Source organism: Cariama cristata, unplaced genomic scaffold (assembly GCF_000690535.1).
Source record: "Cariama cristata isolate BGI_N322 unplaced genomic scaffold, ASM69053v1 scaffold6101, whole genome shotgun sequence".
Lineage (NCBI taxonomy): Eukaryota > Metazoa > Chordata > Aves > Cariamiformes > Cariamidae > Cariama > Cariama cristata.
The window spans coordinates 940-28136 of record NW_009600038.1 but is presented as its reverse complement, the minus strand read 5'-3'; the positions used below and the strand labels follow the sequence as shown (position 1 = coordinate 28136).

The 27197-nt window shown below is 39.4% G+C and overlaps 1 protein-coding gene across 1 annotated transcript in view; it reads right to left on the bottom strand.

Moving 5' to 3' along the window:
* The window catches only part of LOC104169090 (prolyl endopeptidase-like), a gene marked incomplete at both ends in the record, with an annotated part of 27749 nt that extends 552 nt beyond the window's left edge, over positions 1–27197 (bottom strand). The window contains 5 exons of the mRNA XM_009709904.1: positions 11837–11958; positions 13138–13347; positions 16264–16394; positions 19580–19713; positions 27123–27197. Coding sequence (XP_009708206.1) covers positions 11837–11958; positions 13138–13347; positions 16264–16394; positions 19580–19713; positions 27123–27197 — 672 coding nt within the window. The remainder of the gene's footprint in view (positions 1–11836; positions 11959–13137; positions 13348–16263; positions 16395–19579; positions 19714–27122) is intronic.

The following is a 27197-nucleotide window of genomic DNA, read 5'->3' as shown; positions in this document are numbered from 1 at the left end:
CCTTCCACGCATTCTCACTCCTCTCTTCTCCTGCTGCAGTTGGGTGGGATTTTTTTCCCCCTTAACTCTGTTCTCCCCAGGCGCTAACCCCATGGTTGACGGGCTGGGCCTTGGCCAGTGGTGGGTCCATCTTGGAGCTGCTGGCGTTGGCTCTGTCGGACATGGGAGAAGCTTCCAGCAGCTTCTCACAGAAGCCACCCCTGTAGCCCCCCCGCTACCAAAACCTTGCCACGCAAACCCAATACAACAACTAACGTACAGCACTAACCTGACATTCCAGTAACTAAGAACAAACTCAGTATAAACAATGTAAAACTACAATCTCCTGGCAAGAAGAAAAAAAAACAAACAAACAAAAACACCCCACCAAAACCAGAAGCCTCATAAAAATATCTCACAGTCAATGCCTTCAACATGGAGAAGTTTAATTGAATCCACTATGTTGAACATAAAGCACTGTTTAGTCCCGTGATCAACTGGATTGCCAGGCTCCTACTGAACTTCAGTACTCAACAAGAACCCTCTTACGCTAATTAAAACATAGCTTTATGTGGCTCAATAGAAATTTCTGAAAAACGTATGAGGCAGCCACATCTGGTGATGCAGGTGTCCAGTTTCTCTCTAGTCACTGACTCTAATGTCAGCATTCAAAGCCAATGTTAAATTGTGCAAGAGTATTTGCTAACTTAGCCATCTCTGTGAAGACACAATGCAGCGACTGGTGGCTTTTGTCCAAAAAAACCTTACGAGTTTCTTGTGAAGATGACATCAAAACTTCTGAACTCCCAAACTCCTTTATGAAGGCGTCAATCCCCTGCAAAAGGAAATTTACCTCCCCTCTCCCAAATCCTATGGAAATAAATGGAGCCCAGCAGTAACATGAGAAGGACCAGTGACATGTATCTCATTGAAAACCAGTAATTCGGGATATACATATTAATTTAGGTATTTTAAGAGATGCAGAGATGTACCAGGACTCCACTTGCTCATCAATTTAAGGAAAAACTGCGTTGCTGCTTCCTCTCTCTAGCAACTCCAACACGGTCAGTGTTTAAGCCTGTGAATACTCTCGATATGCCGAAATCCAGGTTCATCAAATGATTCTAGATTCACGTTCTTGGCAAATTAAGCCCTGTAAGATCATTTTGCTGATGCATGCGCAACTCTACACATGCCATCACAGTACTATGTACAGAGCAGTAATCAGAACAGTATCTGGTGTTTGAATGGGAAAAACAAAATTTAGTTGCTCACAATGGCAGGACAATGAAAACCGTCAAGTTGGCCCTTGGCATACGGCAAACATGCTTGCTCTGCATAGCTCCTCTGTCAATCTGTTTTTTAAAAGCAAAAGCTGAACATGCACCTACTTAATACTGTTATTCACGACATACAACAGAAAAAATTACTCAAGTGGTAGAGGTTAGCTTTGGAATTCTGGCTGCCTTAAGGTACCTGCCAGAAGTCCATCTCCAAGGTGGAAAACGGCTGGCCGTTTAGTCCATCTGAACGACAGTCACTCAATTCACAGCAGATTTTCCCTCAAGTTCTCAAGAGATGGAACTAATAAGGTGTGTTTTCTGTCACAAAGTGGTATGAAATTTCTTAGAAAGCATCCAAGCTGGTAATTTTAAGGGTACTTTTGCTTATTGCAGCAAATTAAATGATGCTAACAGAGTTTTCATTTTTGCCATTTTCATTAGGTTTACACACACAAAAATCTAAGGTTGCCGTTAAATGAACATCATAAGCTACAACCACATCATAAATTTTCTGATGAAGCTTCCTGGTTTGCTTTTGCACACGCATGTACACACATAACATTTTCAAAATGGTGTCTGCTGGTACATAAAGTCATCATTGCATCCTTCTTTCTACTCAGGCTTTGCAAACATACTCTGTCTCCTGGCAAAGCTCTTGAAAGTGCAAGTCCCTCAAGGAAAGGCAGGAAGTAACAGGAAGTCATCAACTTAAAGTTTCCCTCTCCTGACTGAGCCGTTTTGAGCATATTCCAAAATTACCAGATTTAGATGTTTTATTAACAGCTGATACAAAAAGGCTGTTTCCTGTCCACATTCTTATACGACAATATCGAATAGAAATTTAAACCTCTACTCACGAAATATGAATCCGAGTTCTGGAAACTTTCCATTTAGCTCTAAATACATCTTCAAAACATTCTTATTCATATATTGTAATTACTTCTTAGATTTACTTTAGTTAAGATTTGTAACATTAGTTGTGCAAAATATCTGTAGAATTAGTTATACAAAACAAATTTCAGAAGAATTAGGTCCTAACTATACTGTTATTCAAACACATCCACAGTTTTGAAGTCACAAGAAAGGAACTCAGTAGAACACAGAGCCAAATCTCAGTACATGAAAGCTAACAAAAAAACCCCCAACAACCAAAGACCAAACAAAATAAAATAATAAAAACAAAAAACAAACAAAAAAAAACCCCAAGTGTTTCCAAGTTGTATTTTTTGCAGGTATTTTGCCAACAACTAATTATATCACTAAAAAAAGTCCATACAGCTGAACACTCACAAGGCAAATAGAAAAGAATACCTGATTCCTACTGGACCAAAAAAACCCCCATTATATGAAACAGCTAAGACAGCTTTTACAGGGCAGCCTGCAAAATTGAGATATTTTGCTTCCTCCATCAAAGATGGGAGTCTATCCAGAAATGGAAACCTAGATTAGGTCATCTCTTTTGAAAGAAGCATCTTCAGGGTTTTTAGACAAACATTAACTGCAGGTGTCAGTTTTAATTAAACTGATGACTGCAATATGCTGCTTAAACAACTGTTCATACTTGTAAAAGCACTGAGTTTCCTTCTCTTCCTCACCAACTCATCAGACATGTTAAATAATTGCAAGTGGTGTGTAAAAATATAAATATCAGTTAAACTCAAGAGTATGACACACAAAATTCTTTCAGTCACAAATAGAACTGCATACATTTGTTCTTTGATGCTGTCCGTTAATGGTTAACAGAAGACTGCTCGCTTTACCCAAGAAAGCAAACTTATTTGCAAATTTCTGATGATGATGTTGGCAAGGGCAATTCAGAACCTCTGATGACAGCAAATCCGAGTACATCTAATGAGTTTTCCCTTCCACGTTCCCAGATGGACTAGTGAAGAGTTGATAGCAGTTTATGTTTAATTTGAAATAGGAATTCCCAAAGCATATTGCTGGTGGGATGCCAATTAGGTCTGTCTCTATCACTAAAGCTATTCTTACATCAGTGAGTTCTATAACCCAAAGGAATTTGACAGAAACAGGACAAGACACTGTTGACTGCAGCATGCTAAAATGATTAGTATTATATTGCAGATTTAGGCATCCACATTGCAAAGTCACAGTTTGATGAGCAAATACTGGCAGCAGTATCAGCTTCTGCAGTCTCCACCTCTAGCTTTTCCTACTGCTATGGTTGCTGGTATCCACGCAAGGTCATTCCCCTGGTCACGTCAGTACAAGCATTTACCATTTGTGTGGTAAACCAGACTGGGGATCCAGCTGAAAAAAGAGCACGTTAAACAAAAAAACCCAAACAACAACAACAAAAAATTAAAAAAAGGAAAAGAAAATAAAGACGAATCCAGAAAAGAGCAAAAAAAAAACCAAAGAAGAATCCAGGAGGGGAAAAAAAGAAAATGAAAAAACCACAGTAATAAAAGGGAAAGAATAAAAGAAAAAGTCCCTCTGCCAGATTAGTATCTCAGTCAGTCCACTGTGCCATTGCACAAATGGCCAACACACTGCACTGAGCAGCTGGAAACATGAATAATAGGGGCAGGGATTGCTTAAGGCAGCTCAGATAGCAGTACCAACAAATGTGTAACCACGGTCTGAATGCCGCTGACTCTTCTGTGCCGTAAACAGACAAAAGCCTGGGTTTCAGAAATGGCAAAAGGAAATAGGATTTCTCAACTGTCACTTGGGTTATTCTTACGCTGCTACATGAGCTGAACTGCAATCCCTGCCATTGGGCCACAAACTTAGGAACGGAAATGTCATACCAGGATTTCACTCGAATCTTAGAATTTTTTTTCAGAAGGGAGACAGCTGTAATACCAGAACTGACAGCTTAGATCAGAAGTAAGTTCTCCTGGTTTCCCAGATCCAAGCTGAAAAGGAAATGCATCTCAAGAATTTCTGAGATATCTGGAACGCTAGCCAGTGCACATTTCTCTCATTAAAATAATTTCTGTCATTTTAAACACACCCACTAGTAAAAGGTAAGGAGGTTACAAAGCAATTGAGTGTCTTAAAATGACATTTAAGTCCTCTCAAAATAGGACAGCAGAAATCCTGTAGCCTTTCAACTGGAGCTTTTAAAAACCTTCAGCATAACAATGATTTTATTGGTATAACACAGCACTAACCCCTAACTCAGTACTAGTAAAGGAAGGATTATTTCAAAGAGCTGATGTTGGTATAAAGTTTGTAGTTTCACTGCTGCCATTCAGTCACTTGGCAATTTTGAATTTATTAGATATATTATTTCTGAAATATTTGCTGTGACCATCTTTTTACAACATACAAACATATAGAAGTGTCATTTTGATAGTCGTGCTCCCAAGTACTATTTTATTTAGTCTTTCAAGCATCAAACTCTTTAAAGTAAAATCTTTATAGAGAAGTTTTGGTTTATAGCAGAGTATTTTTTGGGTTTTACTAGCAGTTTTGTTTCAATGTTACCTGTTCTCTCCATTTTGATGAAAGGTAACCACTGCTTAGAAAAACATTAAGAGATGAAGTGGTTTACCTGTAACTTCAATAAATCAATGGATAGCAAAAGAAAAATTATTTAAAGCCTAATTAGTAAAAAGAGTTTTCTAACTACTTAATTTTTTTTCTTTCATTACAAAATACAGTTAATTCATCATACAAGCCATATAAGGAACACCAAAGGGTTATGAGTTCTGCATTTGTAGTAGCAGTAACCATCCATGAGGATCCACAGCAAAAGTGAAGTTAAATATTTTGTCTACCAGCAGCATATTTCAGACCAAAAATTCATACATAATTAAATAAAAAAGAAAAAGAATGAACAGAAGAAGGCTGTCAGGTTTTCAGACTTCCTGGCTTTATGTATTACTCCAACTAAAACATCAATAGGAGAGACATTAAAGTGCTTTGCTTCCAAGTAAAGTGCATGACAGCAACCCCAGTGAACATTAATGCTAATTCTTTGAATACTACCTGGGTAGTCACCACTGAGAGATTCAGGATAAGGAAGAGCTCTCTATTTTTAGTTCACAAACAGGGGCCTTTTGAGTGCATAGATTTAGATTAAGGTAACTTTATATACACAGCATTCCTTTTTAAGCTAACCAATTAGAAGTTTTACCACCTTTGCCCTTTTTATTATCAAGGTGGGAAAAAACTAATCACTGGAGAAGTTGTTTCTGCATAACCAGATATTAAAAAATTAAACAAGTAAAATTCAGTTATTGGATAATATGCAAACTGACTTCTCCTTTAACTGTAGGCACTAACACTATTACAATCTACAACCTGATCTGATCTGCATCTGCTGTTATTTTACAAACTACTGCTCTTCATGCCCTGGAGCCCTCTGCATATGGAACAAGGCAACTGTCATTGCTATCTAATGCATTTCCAATGAAACAGGGCAAATGAATCACATACACAAAAAAAAAAAAAAAAAAAAAAAAAAAAAAAAAAAAAAAAAAAAAAAAAAAAAAAAAAAAAAAAAAAAAGATAAAAAAAAAAAAAAAAAAAAAAAAAAAAAAAAAAAAAAAAAAAAAAATCAAAGTTTACAAAAATCACAGTCAGAATCAAAGCTTTCAAACAGAGTCAAATGGTCAAATTAGCAACTGGACTCCATTCACCCAATCATGGGAAGATCAAACCATCCAGAGAAGGCAAGATGAGTGCCAATAAAGACGCAACCATGCAATGTATGGCATTAATAACTAGGAATTAAAAACTCATAGCATCAATAAGCTGCATTTTAACACTGCTACAAGTTTCACTATATGCTATGTAAGTTTAAAACCACCCAGAGGGACTACGTATTTTTTTTTTTTTAATATTCATTTAGGAATGCACCCAATCACCACAATAAAACTGACCGACGATGACGATTACTTCCTAAACTTTAGGTACATGCCGCACAAAGATTTTTGCATAACATCACTGAATATGACTTGACTAAGAAGAATCTACATGCGAGAGACATTTCAGATTGATGCAGAAATTACCTGTCTTGTGTTATTTAACTATTTTAAAGCTTCCTATCAGATGAGTAAAGTAAAATACTCAACACAAAACATACAAAGCACATGCCTTCTACAGATAAAAAAGTAAAAATTCCTGTAGAATTTGCTGAAACATTTGGTCAGTAAAAGATGAGAGCAATTACACTGTCTGAGCAGCCTCAAGTGTTCTAACATCATAGATGCGTGCACGTTCCCATGCCACAAGGCTTTGTACAACAATGCCAACAACCTCCACTGCAATTTCCCAGCCTTTCAAATTCCACTTTTATTAACTCATCATTAGAAAAAGCAACGCTATTTCCTTTCCTAGGACAGGAAACAGTCTTTTCATTAGGCAAAATGATTGTGAAGGGCTGTTTTTTTAGGGGGGCGGTGGTTTGGTTTGTTTCTTTTTTGTAACGAAAGGAACATAAAGCTGTGCTCTGAACTTACCTTTGCAGTGGTGCCAGGAAGTCACTGAAGCTCACATGTAGCTCCTATCACATTTTATGTTCTAGCCATCTTTTGAGAAGATGAGGATTGGGGCAAGAACTCCCTCACCAAGCGATCCCTTGGGACTGTCTACACAACCCAAGGCCCCTGCAGCTGGTACTCTACGGCTGCAAATGCTTTGTTTTGTTTTCTGTTTGCATCATACTGGTTTAATCAACTAGATTTCAGAAGCTCTATTGATGGATAATCACAGGAATGCATAATTTCATGACAAATCACTTACCACATTCTGAGGAGCAGGCCTGACATACTCTACGCAGGACATGGACTGGTTATATGTAAACAACATGCTGAGGTGTTCTATCCGTCCACTCCCCAGGTTAGAAAAATTGCTTTGGGCATTACTCCAATTCCCTCATTCCAGGCGGGTTTTTATCTTGGATTTCAGATACAATCTGCTGGCATAAAGAGCATTTCTATTCTGACCATATCCTTCTGAGCCTCTGCTAAGCTTGGGGCTGAAGGAGACCTACCAAAGCCAGAGAACTGGGATTCTGACCCCAGATCACCGTGCTTATGACTGTTTCAATTGCAACAGGACAGTAGCCAGCCTTGTTCAGAAGAGGAACACAGCAATACGTACATGTGTATTTACATGCATTCTCTTCCCTAAATCTAGCACAGAGTAAAATCAGTAGCCTTCTCAGCTGAGAGACAAACATCACACACCGTTTTTCCCATGGCTTTCAGCTTGCTTTTCAGTGCAATGAAAGCACCAAAGCATCAGGAACCTGGCTATGTGAGAGATTACCATCTACCACAGCCCCACGTGCAGTCAGAACGATTGCCTGTCTGTTTCTTAATGGTAAAATTCTCCAGACCTATTGCCAGGGCTGTAGGAAGATATTCATAGTAGATTTCTATTCCAGATTCAGCCTCGAAAAAGATAGTGTAAGGCTCTAGAAAAATTCCCACAGCCCTGTTTTATCCAGCAGCAAGTCTCACTTGAGTGAACTGACAGTGTTTGGAGCCCTTCCCCTTCGCGCTGCTCACTCTTCCCCTGTGGATGCTGCACTTCCATGTTCCTGCAGTGAAAACACACCACAGCCAGCAGACATCTGGCACAGCTTACTCTTCTCTGCTCTGAATTTCATTTGCAAGATCATCTCCCTGGTTGAGAACCACTGATATTAACTGGCATCTCTAAACATAAAAGAAAAAAACCCTGTCAATTCAGGGACTGTGTACAGTGTTTGTTAGACAACACCACGAAAAATTGTACTTGTTTCACTGCTGGCAGAATTGGGATGGGAGGGTTCCCCTCACCCCCTCCTTTCTCTCCTGTTTACTTTCCTGCCAGTACCGTAGGGACTTTTAACACTACCAACTGTGACAGGCTCTTGTATAACTTATTGTTTAACTTTGAGAATAACAGTCTGGCTGTGAAAGAGAGATAGGCTCTGTGAGTCTGGAGAGGAAGCAAGTACATGCCACAAACAGAGAAGCATGAGAAGCTCTTCTTTTCCAGAGGAGCTGTGACACTGCCAAGGTTTCAAAATCTTCATACCAGACTGCCCTCTACTGGGATGCTATTCAAGTGAACTCCATCCCTCCTCTTCCCAGCTCCCAGAATCTGTACCAGAAATACATACGCTTTTCCCAGACTAATGAAAAGATTTCATAGCCACTTTTTCAAAACTTATGTGTCTGATGAACAATAAGCAGATTTTTTTTTTCCTCACACGTAATCCATTCAAGCGAGGAGTTGGAAATGCATCTATATTTCTATGCCAACACCATTTTCAGGACCACAGATTTTGTTTAAATCAAGCATACTTGGGGCTGGTGTTGAACGCGTAATGAGGAAAAAACCCTGAAGCTGTTTTCTTGCATATTGTCTTGTAAATCTGTTAACCCAACAAAATTTTACACAACCCTCTTTTGTCCTAGTTTCTTCTCTCCACTGAAAATACACACTACATCGACTCCTGCACCCAAGATTACTCATTTTTTTGAAGTATCATGGCACCATCATTACTTTTGCAGTCTCTGAAGGATCTCCTTGTCAGGTGCTTTTCACTTTCAAGCAAGGTATTTCTCTCCCTTGATTCAACAGTTGTGAAACCTCCAAGTTCTGCTCTACACCTGAGTATGGGAGTTCAAGGTCTGCCCACCCTATACAGAAAGGTTTGGTAGTTGAGACTAGACCACCCACACCATAATCCAACTGTCTTCACTGGAGCATGAGTAAAACACAAGAGAATCCAAATCTCTATACCTATTTGGCCCAGCAAGGCCCTGTAAAATAAAAACATTTGTTTATTAATCTGACAGGAATGCACTAAAGTGGACTTTCATAAAATGTTGAGCTGTGCAAAGCTGTATTTTAAAATCTGTGGCAGCATGTTAGTACCAAGTAAGAATATTCAGGACAGTGCCAATAAGCCATATAATTTGATTTTTACTAAAGATATTTTAATTTTCCCCCCATTACTTTGTGGTCTTCCACTTTCTCAAACACATACTTCTAAAAAATTGAGTAGAAAACTTACTTGAATGGCCTGAAAAGAAGATTTTTGACCTATTGCACAAGGATGAAACCACACTTCGCAACCACATTGTTTTGGGCTTTTTTTAATTGCAGAATATGTTTTTTCCTGACCATTAAAAACCATTTTTCATTAGTATCAGTATGACAGAGCCACATTTTACAGCTGGAGCTCACAGCACAACCCCAGAATATCACCTGTTTTAAAGTATTTTCACTTAGACAAGCTCATCATTATTTACCAAGGTAGATCTCTGCTTTACCACTCCTCCTTAAAATAGCATTTCTTCTTAAATACCAACATCTCTGAAGTTTATGCCTCCTAGAGGTCAAGAAAACAGTTATAAGCAGCCATATAAATTTATTAATCAAGAGCTCACAGTAGTGAGCTGTTTCTCTATTCACTGGCCTCCTCACTTTCTCAATACTTACGGGGCTGTTTCAATTCCAGTAGCTTCAAAACTGGTAACTGCACTACATTGTATTATTTTCCTATTCTACAGCAAGAGTCACTATTACCAGTCCCCTCTTCCCACCCCAAAGATCTTTTAATAATTTAATATAAGGGCTATATATTCTCATTAATCACAAAAATTGCCTGAGACATTTGGTATCAAAAAAAAGATACATTTAAGGCTGCCTCAAGCTTTTCTTTCACAATAGAAGAGCCAGCAGATGCAGAACGGCTGCTTGTGTGCACCCTGGCCAGGCAAACTCTTTGCTACTCACTACAAGCACTGTACCACAAATTCTCTTCCACGGTCCTCCTCGTATTTGGTTCTGTATTTCTGATCTTGGAACTGCTCCAGCCCTGCGTCTTCCACTTAGATAAGAAAAGGCTCTGTTAGTGTGCTATTATCTCAAAGAAGGTTTTGCTACCTGTAAGGCAAGTGTACCTCTACACCTAATACAGAAGATATCATTTCCATGGGATTTAACACCATCTGAGTCTGCGAACTTTCACTACCCTGAAAAGCTGTATGGTCTAATGAATCAGGTTGCAACAGCCCTCCCCCATGGAAAATTAATCTGCCTTCACAACAACATGTGTACTTCAGCTCATGACACTGCAAAGCGATAATAATAATAATAATAATATGCATCACTCGTGAATCAGTGGATACATCACTACAAGACATCTGTCACCAACAGAAAGCCCATTTATTTATGGAACTAGGGAAAAATAAGAATAATGATTTCCAAATTCCATTTTATTGCCAGTTAAAGTCAACAGAACTGACTAGTTTTTGAACAGTAAAAAAGTTCCAAAGCTCCATTTGCAAGTTTACATCAATATTCAGGTCAGTTGTTAAAGGTATGTTTCATGAATGGATGAGATTACATAAAAAAGGTTCTGTTTATCCACAGAACCTACAGGTAAGTCTGATTTGTACAGAGAAAGCTCAGTGTGGTCACTTTGCTGGGGAGACCTTCACGTTCTCATTCACTGTCTCACTTGGAATCCCACTGTTCAAACTGTTTGAAAGAATCTTCCTTTTCTGGCAGCCCACAGAAAAGAAACCCCTAACATTTTAATGGGTTGATGTGTTGAAAAGTGACCCAGACTGATGACCCAATTTTTAAAAAGAGGTACTCTCAGGGAAAAGTAGTTCTAGGAACAGAATACCCCAAATCTGGGTAAAGACATTTCTTATTTATCAAAAGAGACCCTGTATAGAAACTGACTAAACACAGTAGCTAGGAGAATACAAAGAATTACAACAGGTTTTTATCCACTGGAAAAACATCAGTTCCCTGATAAAGAGAGTGACCACCACTACATTCCAAGAGGCCTTAGAACAGTGCACTCAATTAAGCACTGTTAAATCAAATATGAAGAATAAAACACACAGTAACTACAAAACCTAGGGCCTTTTGAATCATTCATGTAAGGAAGAACAGAGCATGGTTACCTATCATTTTGGTTCACCGGGACTTTGCACTACATACTAGTAGTTCAACAAAATAAGCTTAAGAATTCCATTCCAGCAGTCACTTGTTCCATCACCAGTAACACAGTTCACACCATATTTGCACGGATAAAACTTGTTGTAGGACAACTTAAAGTCTCCCACTGTGCACATAGTATTAACACATTTTAACCCGTGTGCCTCTCCATTCTTCAAGTAAGAGGAATGGACATATTTCACTTTCAGGAAAAGCATCACAAAAATAAACACCAACAAAATAAATACATGGCAGAGAATATCCAGACATGTTCATTATTGGAATAAGCTTTTTGCACAGGATGTGAAGGCTGGGGCTCAACACTAAGAAGAAACAATAACAGTGACACATTGTCCATCAAATGATCCTTCTCTCTCTTGGAACGTGTATCAGGCAGAATGTCCCCAATGAAGAAAAAGGGTATGTGATTGTGTCATCATAGGTTTGAGGACCAATTTAAAGCAAACTAGATAGTCTTATTCTCAGCAATTCTCAATCAATAATTCTTAGTTCAATAGTCAACTCCGCAACACCAATAAAAATCATTCTTTCAACAAAATGTTTTCTACTTTATACCTACTATCAGTTGTTAGAATCTGAAAAACTAAACATAATGATGACAAGAGTCAGGTTGTTTACCATACCTCAGCTCCACCCATCCATTTTGGTTCATCGGGAAATTCAGCACATAGGATATCTTCCGACTGGTTAGTTCCTAATACGTGATAATGCAGCTTTTGGTGCAGATTAGTGGAGGTTTCAGTGCCTAGTTAAATGCAGATATTTAAACTAATTAGTTCTCAAAGAAATACAACAACCACCAAATAAAACCCTTAGAAACTTCCCTATCCCTTTGCATACAAGAGAGAAGAGTAATTCAGCCGTCTACAACCACTCCCCTCCAAAACAAAACAAAACGTCAAACCACACTGCAAACCTGTTCAAACAGCTACCCTTTCCTTTTATTGCTAATAATACATTCTTCAAATGTGAAGATTTATCCTTTCAAGCTTTGCTTTCTAGACATACTAAGCAAGCAAAGAAAAACAGCAATCCCTGCCACCCTCTAATATTGCGTTTTCTCCCATTTCACCCTGGGCAGCTAAGGGGAGATTTACTGCTAATTAACATTCCTAGAAACCTTCATACTTTCATTTGCTGAAAATAAAAAAGTAGTATTTTAAAGCGCTGCATGAGGTACTACTTGATTTTTTTATTATTTTGCTCTTGCAGCGCTTTCCAACACTTCAGCTTCTGAAGTGAAAAAAAAAAGGTAGGTATCTAACTTGCAAGTCTGGCAAAATGACAGGCTGCAAAAGCAAATACAGAGGCAAAATTCAGGCTCTCTCCAAGGTTTAACACAGAGCATAGCTTCAGAAGAAACTTTGCAGTAGCACTGCCTTATAATAAGAGCTGTTAAATTCCTTCCCTACTAACGCTCCTCAGAAATTTAGTCCACTTTGTATGCTGCTCCTCGAGTTTTGCTAGCATAAACATTTTGTGTTGCTGTGCTGTGAACCACAGATGAATTAATCTGGTTGAATAACAAAAACCTTATGCCCCAGATTGTCATTCATCAGGTCAGCCTCCCAAGCCTCTTCACCTACACCCACACTAATGCATAAGGGGAAGAGATCTAAGTAAGCTGTCATCAGACATCAAATTCCAGACCATAACACTCTGTATGAAAGCTAAGTAAATCATTGCAGAGAAAAAGAAAAGGAGCATCAAGCTTTTAAGAGAAAGACAAGGACAGGCAGACAAGAGGATACTGACACTGAGTATAGGCTTTGGTCATACAAGACGTAATCTGATATCTAATTGTATAAACTAGTATAGCTAGTTATTTCAGTACAAACTAGTGGAGCTCATTGTTTGTTGCACCAATTTATTGAAAAGGTCATTTTGCTTCCACATAGTATGCAATCAGTACAGCCATACTTACCATCACTTTTCCCATCTTGTTTTGGATAGCAGTTATAGAACATGCCTTTTCCATCATGGGTCCATGCCATGCAACTGAATTTAACTCTCTCCAGTGTATCTGGAAGATCCTCAGGACCTTCTACTTTCATAAACTTGATAGTAACCCAATCAGAGCCGCTAGAACTCAGGCCATAAGCAAAGTATTCACCATCTTCACTGAATGCATAACCTAGGAAATCAGAACCAAACAAGATGAAGTAAGTTCCAGCAAAAGGAATCAATATTTTGCCACACAGCTTTTTATCGTTTGTTACACACTAGCCAAACCCCAACAAAAGAGAGGTGAAATTGGGAAAGCAGTTAAAAGAACTGTGTTCACCGAACACTGAGAGAAGAGGGTTTCTTTTCTAAAAGACAGTGCAAGCAACAACATCTGCTATCATTTAGGATTCACAGCACTTTTCCAGTCTTTGTGGACTTCTCAAGTAGCTCACAAATCTGAGTTTAGGCACGCACACTCAGCAAGTACGTTCAGTAACATTGCTTATACCCAACATCCAAATTACGATTTGAGTAATAGTTCTTCTACTTCCCTGAGTTTGGGGGGAAGAGCTGGAGACTGAAAATGCACACAGGTAGAGAACTTAAAAGTGAGATTTTAAGAGAGAAACAGTACGAAAGAAGTCAACAGAAACTGAGATGCAAGCAACGCATCCTGAAGCAAAGCAAATACTTCAGTATTTGAGTCACTGAAAATGAGACCCTGCAAAGCCATGAAAACTGAAGTAACTAGAAAAACTTGCGACTAGCACGTAAATGGATTAATCACTAGTATTCTCCGTTAAGATCTCTGATATGTATGTCACTTTATCCAAACGGGGAGGAAAATACGATTCTGAAAAAAATCAGAAGAGCTTCCATCATAGTTCATAAGGATCAAACTCACTCTTGCAAATCAACTCAAGTGAAGAAACTGAATTATCATAGGCCTGCACAGACCTGAAAGTAACTACTGAAAAAAACCACACAAAAAAGTTGCATTTCATAGAAATCATAGGTTTGAGAGGCACCACTGCGTACCCTAACATATTCTCCCCCATAAGAACACAAGAGTGACCATTCTGATTCAGAACAAGATTCCACCCTGCTGTCCTCAGGAGTAACCACAATGAGATGTCTACAAGAGTAAGAACAGGGCAAGGACATGTAATATTTCCCTCAAATATTCTTACAACTCCTGACCATTTTTACCTTTGGAGACTTCTTTTCCATAAAGCAGATGGCTAATAATCCTCAATGCTTCCCTCCTCCTTGACCAGCTTGCTTTTAAACCCACAGTAAGTTTTTGCATCACCACCAATATCCATTGGTAAGGGGTTCTACAGATCTACTTCTTGTGGCACGAACCATCATCTTCTTTTGTTTCCTTTGGACTTGACTCCCACTGCCTTCATCTGATATCCCCTCATTCTTGTAACAGAGAAAATGACTAACCAACTCCTATCCACCCTCTCCACGCTACTGCATGCCACAAATGAGGGTGGTGAAGCACAGGAACAGGTTGCCCAGAGAGGTGGTGGAAGCCCCATCCCTGGAGGCATTCAAGGTCAGGCTGGATGGGGCTCTGAGCAACCTTATCTAGTTGGAGATGTTCCTGCTCACCGCAGGGGGGTTGGACTAGACGACCTCTAAAGGTCCCTTCCAGCACAAATGATTCTATGATTCTGTAGACCTCTATTACATCTCTGCTAAATTGTCCCTTTTCCAAGCTGACAGATCCAGGCACTCTCAATTGTTTCTGACCTTTGCTCCATACCCTTGATAGTTCCTACTGCCCTCCTCTGGACTGTATTTCAGAGCCCCTTTTGAGCTCAGGGGACTGGAACTATATTTAGCATTCAGTGCTACTGTATAAACTCCTGGGTTGCTAGTGTAATGATGTTTTCTGTTTTGTTCTCGATTTCCTTCTTAGTTATTTCTGATATTTGATGTGCTTGTTTGGCTGCTGCTGAGAACCACACTGACATTTTCATGGAACTATCCATTACAGCCTAAGAATTGTTCCCAGGTGGTCATGGTCAGCTCAGAGTCCATTCCATCCATTCCCCTACAAATGAAGTTAGGACTGTTAGTCCCTTGTGCATCACTGAATTTATCTGCACAGAGACTTTTACCTGTTAATTTATTGCCCACTTGCTATTGCTACGGTCTTCCTGCAGATCTTCAGTCATTCTTCAGCCTTTACCTGGAACAACTTTTTCTCGTCACCAACCTCTGCTACCTCGCTGCTCACTCCTTTTTCTAATATATATGAATGTACTGAACAGTGCAAGTCCTAGCGTAGCCCACAACAGAACTTTACTGGTGATTTCCACTTCGATGGTCGGTCAGTAATTCCTGTCCCTGCCTTTAAGTCAATTATTTATCAACACCAGGAGTTTCCCCTCTTGTTCCATGGCTGCTGTTTCTCTAAGTGCATTTGGAAAGAGACTTTGTCATAAGCGTTTTAGAAATACAGAAAGATTGTATGAACCCAATTCCTTATATCCACAGTTTACGGTAGGACTTCTCACTAAAAAAAAAAAAGCCATATTGATTCTTTTCAACGAGGTCACACTTAAAGAAGCATCCACTAATTCTGCCCTCTGTTTTTATTAACTGGCCTTGAATAGACTTAAAGGACTTCTAGGTCCAAGAGTCTTGCTTCTACAATAAGCCAATAGGGAGTGGGAAAACGGACAGCTAACACAAGTAATTTTGTGATTCTCATAAAAGTTAACGCTACGTTCCTTCACAGTCTCTTACTTTAACTTGCTAGCTTGTGTTAAAGATGCAAAATACAATTTTAAGAGAATTAGTCAATATAAATACATAAAACTTTTTTTTCTCGCTATGGACAGCCTCAATATCTGTTCAGATTTCAGAGGAAACCTGTTACAGAGTTGTGAAAAAAGACGTTGAGAAACTGAACCAAGTTAATTGTAGGTTTAGAAGTGTTCTTCCGAAACACTATACAAATCCACATATGGCTATTGTGAGTACTTTGATTAAAACAAGCCACTAGCTGTACTTTTACAGGTGAAGAGCTAGAAACCATTTCCAACTTCTGCTGAAGATTTTTTTTAGGAACTGCTGTCTCACTAACCTCGTAAAGCCACAGTGCCATCATCAGAAAGCTTATTTGGATCAAGAAAAACTTTGGCATCGGCATCCAAGGAGTCCTGTACATATAAAACTCGCTGGTTCTGCAGTCCTGTATTGTAGAAGTGAAAATACCTAAAAGAACACAAGAGGGAAAAATAAGTACGAAGAACTCAGATTTTCACTTAAGCAAGTAAGAAAAACTTGTATGAGATTGTCATGAAGTGAATAAGAGACAGACAAATATATAAGGGAAATACAGGCTTCACAGTAGAGTAGGAATCATGGCTTCCTCTGTAGCCATCAGGGATGGTGCCTTTCTCTCCCCCTTAGTACAAAAGAAGACCAGACACCAATTTCTAGGCCTCTGAAAATGAGAGGATCCTCATCCCAATGTGATATAGATTGTATAGAAGAGATTGTAGGATGTATCCAAAGTGTTTTCTAAAAATAAAAGCTGCGTTTGCCACAGTGCATTTCAAACAAAGCTAAGTATACTATAAACTCTACCTAACTGTCTATGTTAAATAGCTCTGGCAGCCTTAGCATTTCTCCAAGTATTGGCATAGGTTCCCATTCCCTATGTTCTAAGCTTTGTCATTCATATAGCTGCTTTCAGTCTGTATCGGGTGGCAGACAGATGTTCAAACGAAACAGAACTAAAATTGTTTCATCTGTATTTCCATATGTCCCTAAACCTGTGTGTGTTTTGAAAAAGTTGTAGGAACAAAGAATTATAAAATTCTCTTTAGTAAGGGATACTCTTCACATTGTAAGACAGGACAGAGCTGAAAGAAATTAATAACTGTATTTATGCAACTCAGAGGTACTACGCTTTTCTTCCTTCATAGGACTTCTGAGTTTTACTACACAAATCCATGACTTAACAAATCAAACAGCAGCTTCACCTGGGAGAACAGCAGAATTTATGGGGTAATGTTCAAACCTAAACATAAGTTCACGTATTCCCTAAGACTGTCCAGTACTTGGATACAAGGCACAGGAATCTGGTAAACCCAGAAATGGGAAACTATACTCGCAAAGGTCTGGCTAACAATCTGAACAAGTAATATGTTCAAAACCTAACAATAATGTTCAGCGAGTGACAAAAATCGAAAGATTTAAAGGAATAGAAGAAAAAGATACATAATTTTCCATTTGACCATGCATTTTCTAGCCGATTTCACTTCTGCAATGCTGGGCAATAAGCTGGGAAGCAAAGGTCAAACAACACAACAGACACAGCACCTCCCTGGACACTCTTCCTTTCTGCAGATTCCACAGAACAGCTCTTCAGACACTGTCCTTTAGCAGCTATTCTTTGGAGTAATTAAATTTAAGAATTTCTGAGTGTCATTTGAAGTTTAGATAGTTCTTCAAATAGAATAGTTCCTCTCCACACCCCTTACTAAGTGTTGATTAACTTGGTAGAGCCCTCTTGATCTCCTCAAACACCGCAATATATGTTTTTTGGTACAATTTTTAAACCACTGTGATTTAAGTTCAGCACATGCCAAGAAATAGAATAACACTCAGAAAAACTAAAAAGACATCTATTAAAAATCAAAGTAAAGCATCCTAAGTTAAAGCATGTTAAGCTCCTGGTATAAATGCTCTTCCTGGAGGACAGTCAGCTGCATCAAATTAAGACTTGTTATCTCTAGTGGACACTATATTCATCACTGCCATGAGCACTTCTGCAATATCAAGCCTTATCAGCATTGAAGATAGTCACATTCAGGCATGTTTGCACCGCACAGGAAGTACGGGTCAGTGAATCCAGCGCGGTCACTGACCAGGCCTGCTCCAGATTCAGATTCAGCACAACTACATCTGCACGAGCATCACATACAAACTAAGATGATTTGCCTAACTCAACAAGGCTTATTTCCCCAGATGCAGCACTGTCCTAAACAGCTCCACCGCTTCTGGGCTTAAACCTCATACCTCTATACACTGACGTGCTGTGCCTCATCAGTGACAACCTAAATCAACATCAGCTTGGGTTCACTCCTCACAATACACTTTTACAAAAACCCACATAGTACAGACTTTCCCTCCCTTAGTAGCAAGTATCGACACCCTCTTCACAGCATAGGACAGATAACTAAAGAGTAGGAGAGCTGCCTCAGTACCTGTGCAGAAATCTTAAGGCAATGAGACCTATTTTGCTCTTCCTTGTGGATGACAGTGAAAACATACCTGGCATATTGGGGGTCCACTCAACAAGGATCAAACAAATTACTGAAAAAGACTATTTGTGTTTTCCATGATTAAGAATGGCTGGTTGTTTGCACTACCTCTTTTTCAACTGCTAAAACAATCTTTAGATGTTACTAAGTTAACCAGTAGTTTCATCCCTTTACTCCTTTTCTCTAAGAGATTGCTAGTGTTTCTGAAAGAGGTCACATAAAATCGAGTAGCAGCTGCAGGCTCCAGACCTGGGGTAAGCCACAGAAGCACCATCTCTTTACCTAGCCACAGAACTAAAACAGGGATACAAGTAGGCTAGATATGGGAATACAGCAGGATTTCTTTATTTCTTAGAAGACAGATCTTTTTGCATCTGTTGCCTTAAGTCCTCCAAATTATTTTTCCCTTATCTCCTGCAAATACAAGAGCCATTTTTCACAAGCAAATTCCCACTGCTTTTCACTGGCTATGACTAAACAAAAAATCCTACCAGCTGCTCAAAGTATGACCAATATAAGAGCAGTATTTTAGTAAATATTTAGAACAACATGCGCATGACAGACTTGTGCTGTTTTCAGTATGATGTGCCTTTAACTATAATGACAGTGACCAACTCTGAAGGGAACTCCTCAAATTTTTACAACAGTTATTCTACAAAGTTGTCTGAGGTTTGATAAACTCACAATTATTACTGTAAAAAGAAAAGACGACAAAAGAACAAGAAGATAACATGATGGGGAACTGGAGACTGTCAAGCAACTTGTGCTCTGCATCATGCAACCGTATATATTACCATTGGCTTACTTTTCCTACTTTCCAACTATAACGGAATAAATACAAATACAATTTATAATTTGTTTTCCTAACTAGAGTTGCTTTTGACTTACTTCACATTCATCACCACCTACAAAGACATTCCTTACATACCTTTTTCCTTTCTTGAAATGGCAACTGTACTTAGGATAATCATAGAGTTCAGTCATTCGTTCTTTGAACAGTCCTCTGACAGGACACTGCTCGAGGAAGGGTACTGTAAGCTTGTTTTGAGCCTCCACAAATGCCTGAAAGAAAACAACCCCCCACTTACTTCACATTCATCACCACCTACAAAGACATTCCTTACATACCTTTTTCCTTTCTTGAAATGGCAACTGTACTTAGGATAATCATAGAGTTCAGTCATTCGTTCTTTGAACAGTCCTCTGACAGGACACTGCTCGAGGAAGGGTACTGTAAGCTTGTTTTGAGCCTCCACAAATGCCTGAAAGAAAACAAGCCCCAAAAAAAAAAGATGTGAACTCAAGCAGAAATGCATATTTCCTACAGGAAACACTATATTCTGAAGCAATGCATCACAGACATCTTTCCCCCCATATACAGGGTGTGTAGTGTCCCACCTGAAGAGTCCTACATACTTATTGGCATTATGTCACAATACTGTAATCAGACTGATCTTACATCTTGAGCAACGTCTCACCAGGGCACGCACTGGGGTAACCAGTGGTTCGGTCAAAGACAAGACAGATCCCTGCTGTTCCCCTTTAGGGGGGGGGAAAAAAAAAAAGAAAACCACACAAAAAAACTTCCGCAAAACTCTGCTTGTATTTGCCTAAATGGCACAGAAAAGCTAACTTACAGTACATACCCAGGAAATACCATCTTCCCTTACTTCCCCACAAATATACGATACTCTAATACTCTATGATAAATAAATTAGAAAATGGATAAAGAACAGAGTCCCTTTTGTCCACAGACAGCACGATCATTTCAGGAGCTCTGAAGGGCTGGAAGATGATACAAAACGTCATGTGCACCATCGGTTCATCCTATTAAGGTAACACACAGGATTAGTCCCAGCCAGTATTTCTTGGAAAGGCCAAAGTTCTTAGTTACAAAAGGCAAGAATACCTCTCTTTTCAAAGAGAACTTTGAGGAGCCTGGTTTCTTTAAAACACTCCACCTCCCAGTTACAAACGCTTAAGGACAGTGGCCAAAACCATTACCGCTCCAGCTGTTTGTTAGAGGCTGCCACTCCCACGGCACACATGGCAAAACTGGTGCTTTGTTGGTGTCTCACCATCCCTATTTACAGCACAGTACATTAACATCAAATTAGTACTTAAGTGTCTGAAGGTGAACCACAGCTGCTAAGAAGCAGACATGCAGGCTTTTCTGTCTCTAACATGGAGTAGGAAGGACAGGACACAGCGTGTGTTGCTGTACTTCACAGCCAGACGTCGCAATGATGGCTGCAGTACCACGCTCGGACCCCAGCCTCTGGTCCCCAGCCCAAAACCCTGTCCACTCATGTCTTGCTTACACAGATCTCTCTCCCGGGTGCTTTGAAAGAGGCTGTTGCTTCTACCTGTCCTGAATTTGTCACACAGCAAGCAGATCAACACACGACAACATCTGAGCTACACTTCACAGCTGGGCACGACCCACAGGAACAGCAGGGCTACGCTCCGTATTCCACAACTTGTGTTTCACAGTTCTTCAGAAAAGCCAGCCGCTGGACACATTTACCAACTCCTATCAATGTCTAGTCGTTTATTAATTCTTCCGGTGAAAAAGAGGAAAGAATAGAACATAAAACTCTTCCAGTAGCATTTTACATGGTAAGAAGTGAGCACACGGGGCAAGTAGAGAGACACTCTCCCTCCCATTTGCCTCGCTGCCACAGTAGTGCATAGCCAAGAGCTGCATTACATGCCAAGCTGTGTTTTCAGAGGCTTGTCAGGCCAAAGGGTAAAGGAGAAAGTGCATTAATTATGGCCAGTCTCCATCTGAGAGGTATTTGTTCATGCCTAACAAAGCCTACAGAAACTGATAAGCTTTAAACATGTGAGTGCAGAATTAGTAGTGCCCTAAGAGCACTTGGCTAAGTGCTGAAACACATTAGTTTAAGAACACGCGGGTTGGTTACACGCAAGCCCCCACTCAAGGATGATGCAAGAAAGCAAGCACTATGGCACTGAAAAGGAACAGACACAGAAGGCTAACAATGATGACTTCTGGACCTTTACTCAAAATCAGACTCTACGTATCAGCAAGGATCGAATCAGGAAATGATCCTCTGAGCAAAAGGAAAGAGGTGAATGCACTGCCAAAGGAAAGCCAACTTTTGCTTCTGTTCTCCCTTTGAGGATCGTACTGGCACAAACAGCTTTAACACCCAGCACGGCAGCACAGCACATCCCAGCGGTAAGTCAAAACAGCAAGTAGCCTCCACGTTGTACCGCTGTAACTGTTCGCCTCCACAACAGATGATGAAAGAACTTAATCAAATCTACCCAAGAATTATGTGTATCTGAATTTGTTTTCTCTAAATGGAAACACATGAATTTCAAAGACCACATACACAAAAATCTAGACAGCGCATGCTACACAAATAAACTACTCAAAGCGCTTGTGACATTTTCAGAGTAAAGATGTCTTATTAAAACGTATAAAAACCTTCCATTGTACTGGATGGGCAAAAGCACTTTTCAGTTGCATTTCGTGGACAGAAAGCAGCACACATCTTTGTTTCACCTATCAACAACACAACCAAAATGCTAACACTGCTGCAAGGGTATACTGGAATTCTGCGTTACCTTTTACCTGCAGCATCACATCTTACTACATCTGCTTTCATTACTGGTATTCAAAGAGGAGACACAAACTTCTCTTTACAAGCATTTGTTGCACAAGAGCATGCTTACATACTAGCTATTGCACTCAAAACTAAATCACCAGTAACTTGTTTTTACAGGAACTTAATATATTTTTCCTGTTTCCACTTAGTATGCACCAAAGATTCCAAGGCTATTTGTAAAAAGGAATGCCACTGAGGAGAATCCAGTCCAGTTTGGAAACTCTCTATTCTTACACTTTGGAGCATGAGGTTGCTCTCACTTTGAAAAAGCAACACACAATTGAAATATTGCTCTAGGTGAAGTACAGGAACAGATGTCAGCAGAAACTCTCACAGTAAACAATTCCATTCGCCATGCTGAGCTAAACAGATGCCACCCAGGCTACAGGGCTAACAATAACTCTGTACATCTTCATGAGCCTATAAAGAAAGATGCCTATTTTACCTGTAGAAATCTGCATCTGACAATCTATCATACGCCTTGAATCAGGACAGAATTTGCTAGCAGAAGAAAGGACAGAATAAGGGTCCAAGTAAGGTATATGCTTATGGGTATCTCAGAAAATAAGGTAATTTGAAAAGGAAAAGAATTTCTAAAGTGTTGTACTAAGAGTAGAGATGTTCTACTTGAGGCTCCAGTGTTTGGCCATTACTTGAGCAGGCCAATTGTTATTTTTTTTAAAAGTATAACTAAATTTCACCTAAAAAAAAACAGGCCACAAAATTTTTTAACCATGCTTTGTTACAACCTGTCAGCTTTCTACATGCCACTAAGCTATTCTCTCAAGATAATCATTTCCACTTCCAGTATACTTTCCAAGGAGAAGTCTTAGGATAGAAATTGTTTTAACATTACCAGTCTTTGTAATTAATCTGTAAAGTATTTACAGTTTGTTTAATAGTTACCCCGAAAATCTTCATATATATCTTCTCAGTAAAAAGTAGTTCAGTGCAACTCCTACAAGAGGGCACAAAATAAAATTAAGCAGACTTTTCGTAGCTTGCTCTTAGCATTTACTTCAGTATTTAGGAAAGAAAAATTCAAAGTGCAATTGGAAATTTATCAAATCATGAATGAAACACTGGTCTTTTATAACTACAAATCAATTTAATTGTAGTTCTGAGTTTCAATTCTAGTCTTAATCCAAACATACACCTGTACACAACACACCAACTCAACTGTGTATGCTACACGATCCCTGCTCTTTCATTCCTCCTCCATCCCTCATGTCTGAAACAAGCTACGCATCACTGCCTACACTGTCAGTGAGTTAAAGTACTGTATATGACTGATGTATTTATAGTAACAAAAGACTTTGCAGTAGTCTAAAAAAAGAGCTTTTTTCCCCACAAAGTGTAAAAACCAACTAAGAAGTTGAGAAGTCCAACCAAGCCAAACTCAAAACAATGGAAGTGTGGTTTTGCAGTTGTGGTCTGTGTCATTACCAGAAGTGTTTTATCAGTGTGACACAATATTTCAACTCACTGGGGATGCGTCCTCCATCTGTCTTAAAGGTCAATGGCCAAACAGTAGCAGAGCATGAACCCACATTCCGCACTTCTCTCCAAAGTGAGGTAGGAAATTCACCATCTGACCAAGGGCTCAGTTTTTCTTTACTTATCTGCAGAAGGGAGTTTGGTTTTCTTATAGTTGCACATGTCTACCCCAATCAAGCACATACAGGGAAAAAAGCGATACAGTAAAGCATATTAACATGGAAGTGCATACTTCTTGAACAACAGCCTTTCCACAAGAGATTGAGAATGGGGCTTGATCAGCTCTAAGACTGTGCACCTGACAAGAAACAGTCCTGCTTAGCCACCTGCAGATTTTAATAACCTGCTTTTTATAGCAGATATAGACACTGCGGATGGAATAAGATCACCTTGGTGACCGGGCCAAAAAATTTCTAGACCTATTTGACTTTCACCTACTTAAATGTAGGCTGTGGGCTACTAGAAAAGGAAAGATCCCATTCTTAAACTATCTTAGATCCAACTATCATGTGGCCTTGGGGTGACCTAGATTAAGCATATGTGCCAATAGGAAACTAATCCACCAAAGGCTTCCCTCCCAGAACATCACCTTGTGATGGTCATACCTATGCAAGGGAGGGACAGAAGCATTCAGGTCAGTGCAAAAGGGGAGGGAGAGCAGAGAGAAACCACAGAACCACCTGATTAATGGAAACCTACAAACAACAGCAGATCATCTACTGCACCTCTGCTCTCACTGCAAAAATACCGAATTAAGCCAATTACAAAAAAAGTCCCACCCTGTTCGTTGTTCATAAGCTGCTACCAGAGCCCACAAGATCATTTGGACTGGCCACAGGAAAAATGAGTATGATTCTTTATTCTCATAGCTGTTGTGGGTAATTTCTTTCAGTGCTAGTTCTGTTAACCCTACAGTGGGCATCAGGTGAAACTACCATGAAAATTCCAGAGTTAAAACCAGTATCACTTGCCTGTGCTTCTTTCTCCGTGCTTCAAACAAACAGTAAACTTCATCTTTCACTGACTCACATCAACACAGAAACAGCAAGGCCTACTCATTTATTTTCTGAGACCACATCAATGCTTGACATGACTATTTCTGCTAAGTCTAGAAAAGCAGAATTCCAACATATTTGTGTATCTATTTGACAGTACACACCAAATAATTTTCATGGTTTGCATGTGAGAAAAGATTCATAACTTAATAAATGAATGATGTTCAGTCTTCCCTCTTGGCATAAACCAGAATTTTCACTGTTAACACATACTCAAATCAAGCAAGCATGTTGTAAACAGGAACCAAATAGGGGCTCTTTCACTACAGATGTGCATGGATGCCCAAGGAATTCTTCTTCTAGTTCTGTACTTAATATGTAGAGAACTAACAGTAGCCTATTGTTGGAGGTGTACACAAGATATTTTTACTCTTCCAAAAAAACCAAACAGAGGTTTGGGATATTAAGGAGTGCATAAAGATTGCGAGTGACTTGGATGAAGAATGGGAAGGTCTCAAGGTCAGTGACTTGAAGGCTTGAAAAGTCTACAAAGCACGCTCCAAATTCTCTCTGAAGCCTATACAGTCATTCAGTTCCCTCTATACCAGTATCTAGTTATTCTCTGATCTGGTAGGTGCAAAATGGCTATTCTGCAGGAGTCCTGCAAACTATCTCAAGAACTTGGAGATAAAACTATTAAGGAAAGCAAGCAAGAAAGAGTGGCTGTCAGCAACCCCTGCTGCAGAGCACAAAGAAGCGAGTCACAAAGCACGTGAAAGCTGTTTAGCACTTCATTTTTTTTTTTTCTGACCTGTTCTATGAAAGGGATAGAATAGCAAAATACTTTAATTCCCTTTGTTCAGTAACCCCCGGAACTTTGGAAAAAGATGACACACTCGTATACTTATACACACAGAAACTCTCTCCACTCTTTGCATCATACTAGTGCTGCACTGCAAAATTTTGCCAAGGCATGTCTTTTTTAGAGTGTACGCAAGCAAGATTTACCAACATTTTCATTCCGCCAATGTGACATCTTGTGTCTGGGCTGCTCCATTTTTTTGAGAATCTTATAATCCTCCATTCCTTATTTTGCCTCCTATATGAACTACAACCTGTGGCAAATGAGATTCACCCTCCTCCAACTGTTCTCACCCAACCTATTGACAGTATGTGGCAAAAGTACTGAACACAGGGACACAAAAAGTCAGGTCTTGGCATTTTCTCAATCCCAACTCTTCCACAGGATCCCAAAAAACACTTTAACAGGTATTTGTAAGGCCTCTATAAAAGAAAGACATAACCATACCTCCCCACACATATATCCCTCTAAATCTGGCACAGACCTATCCTATGTGTACCGTTTCTTAAGGATGCCAGTATCAAAACATCAAAATACTCCCAACTTACTAAATATCTAATATTCAATGTTAACATCCATGGCAGAGTTTTTCACCAAAACCTGACCCCAAATGAACCTTTTTAATCCACATGCTGATAGATTTGTAAGGAGGGAATGCAATCCTAACCATACACATTTTACCTTACTCTTGAGAGTTACAGCAAGTTCTATTCGACCAATCTCTACCTCATCAAGATGTATTAGATAAGCACATACGTGAGAGAACCTACAAGGAACCTCACTAATGGAAAGCCACCCTGCAGAATATTTTTTAAATAGAGATCCTGCCCTCCATCATCTTTCTGATACAATCGTGCATACTAGATAGTTCCAGATCTAAAACACTGGCATCTACACTCATCACAAAGTTATTAGCTGTTACAGAAGAAATCCCCTCCACACTGCCAGCTACCACTTTCTGGCCATCACCCCTTCAACCCCCTATGCCATCACCATCAGAGGAACTGGCTCACAGTCGTACTTGCTATTTTTCAGGATTCTCTCTCAGTGAAAGACCAGTTCCAGCAGCACAGTCTGGCTATACCAGACTGCAGGCTGAAAACACTGCAACATCTGCAATCCATAATAAAAGCCTAACTTCAGGAGGAAAATGTTGTTGGGTTTTTTTATTAAAAAGAGGAGTAAAAAGGAAAAAAAGATGTACTCACACACTTTGTCACTGTACGAAGAAAACAAGCCAAAGGAGTTTTCTTTCTATCCTTTCTCAACTATTTTATTACTGCAATTTTAGATATACTTAGGACAGTGGATAAAGCACTTTAAAATCAGAGTGTTTCTCTTCAGTGAGACACCACCACCTTGAGCATTCCAAGAAATTGGAATTGAATAGTCCAAGCATTGAATTGTCCAAAAAAAACGGGTGCAAGATAAACTAGGTCTTCATTCTCCAAATTCTGTGATCTAGGTTCTATCAAAGGTCCCAGTCTTTCTTCCATTACCACAAAGGTTCAAAATTATGGCATTGCTGTTGGCACCGTAAGATAACACACGAACTACATCTACATTCACTATGTACGTTTTCAAAAAGTATTGGGAGGTCCTTCAAAAACAGAGTACCTATGCAACTACGCAAAAGAGAACCATGTCAAAACAGCCATTCCCGTACAAAGAAGGGTTACCTTGGTCTGTTCACTATCGGGATCTTCAAGCCAGCAGTACGGGTCGCTTATTTTACATCCATGGTAATCCAACAC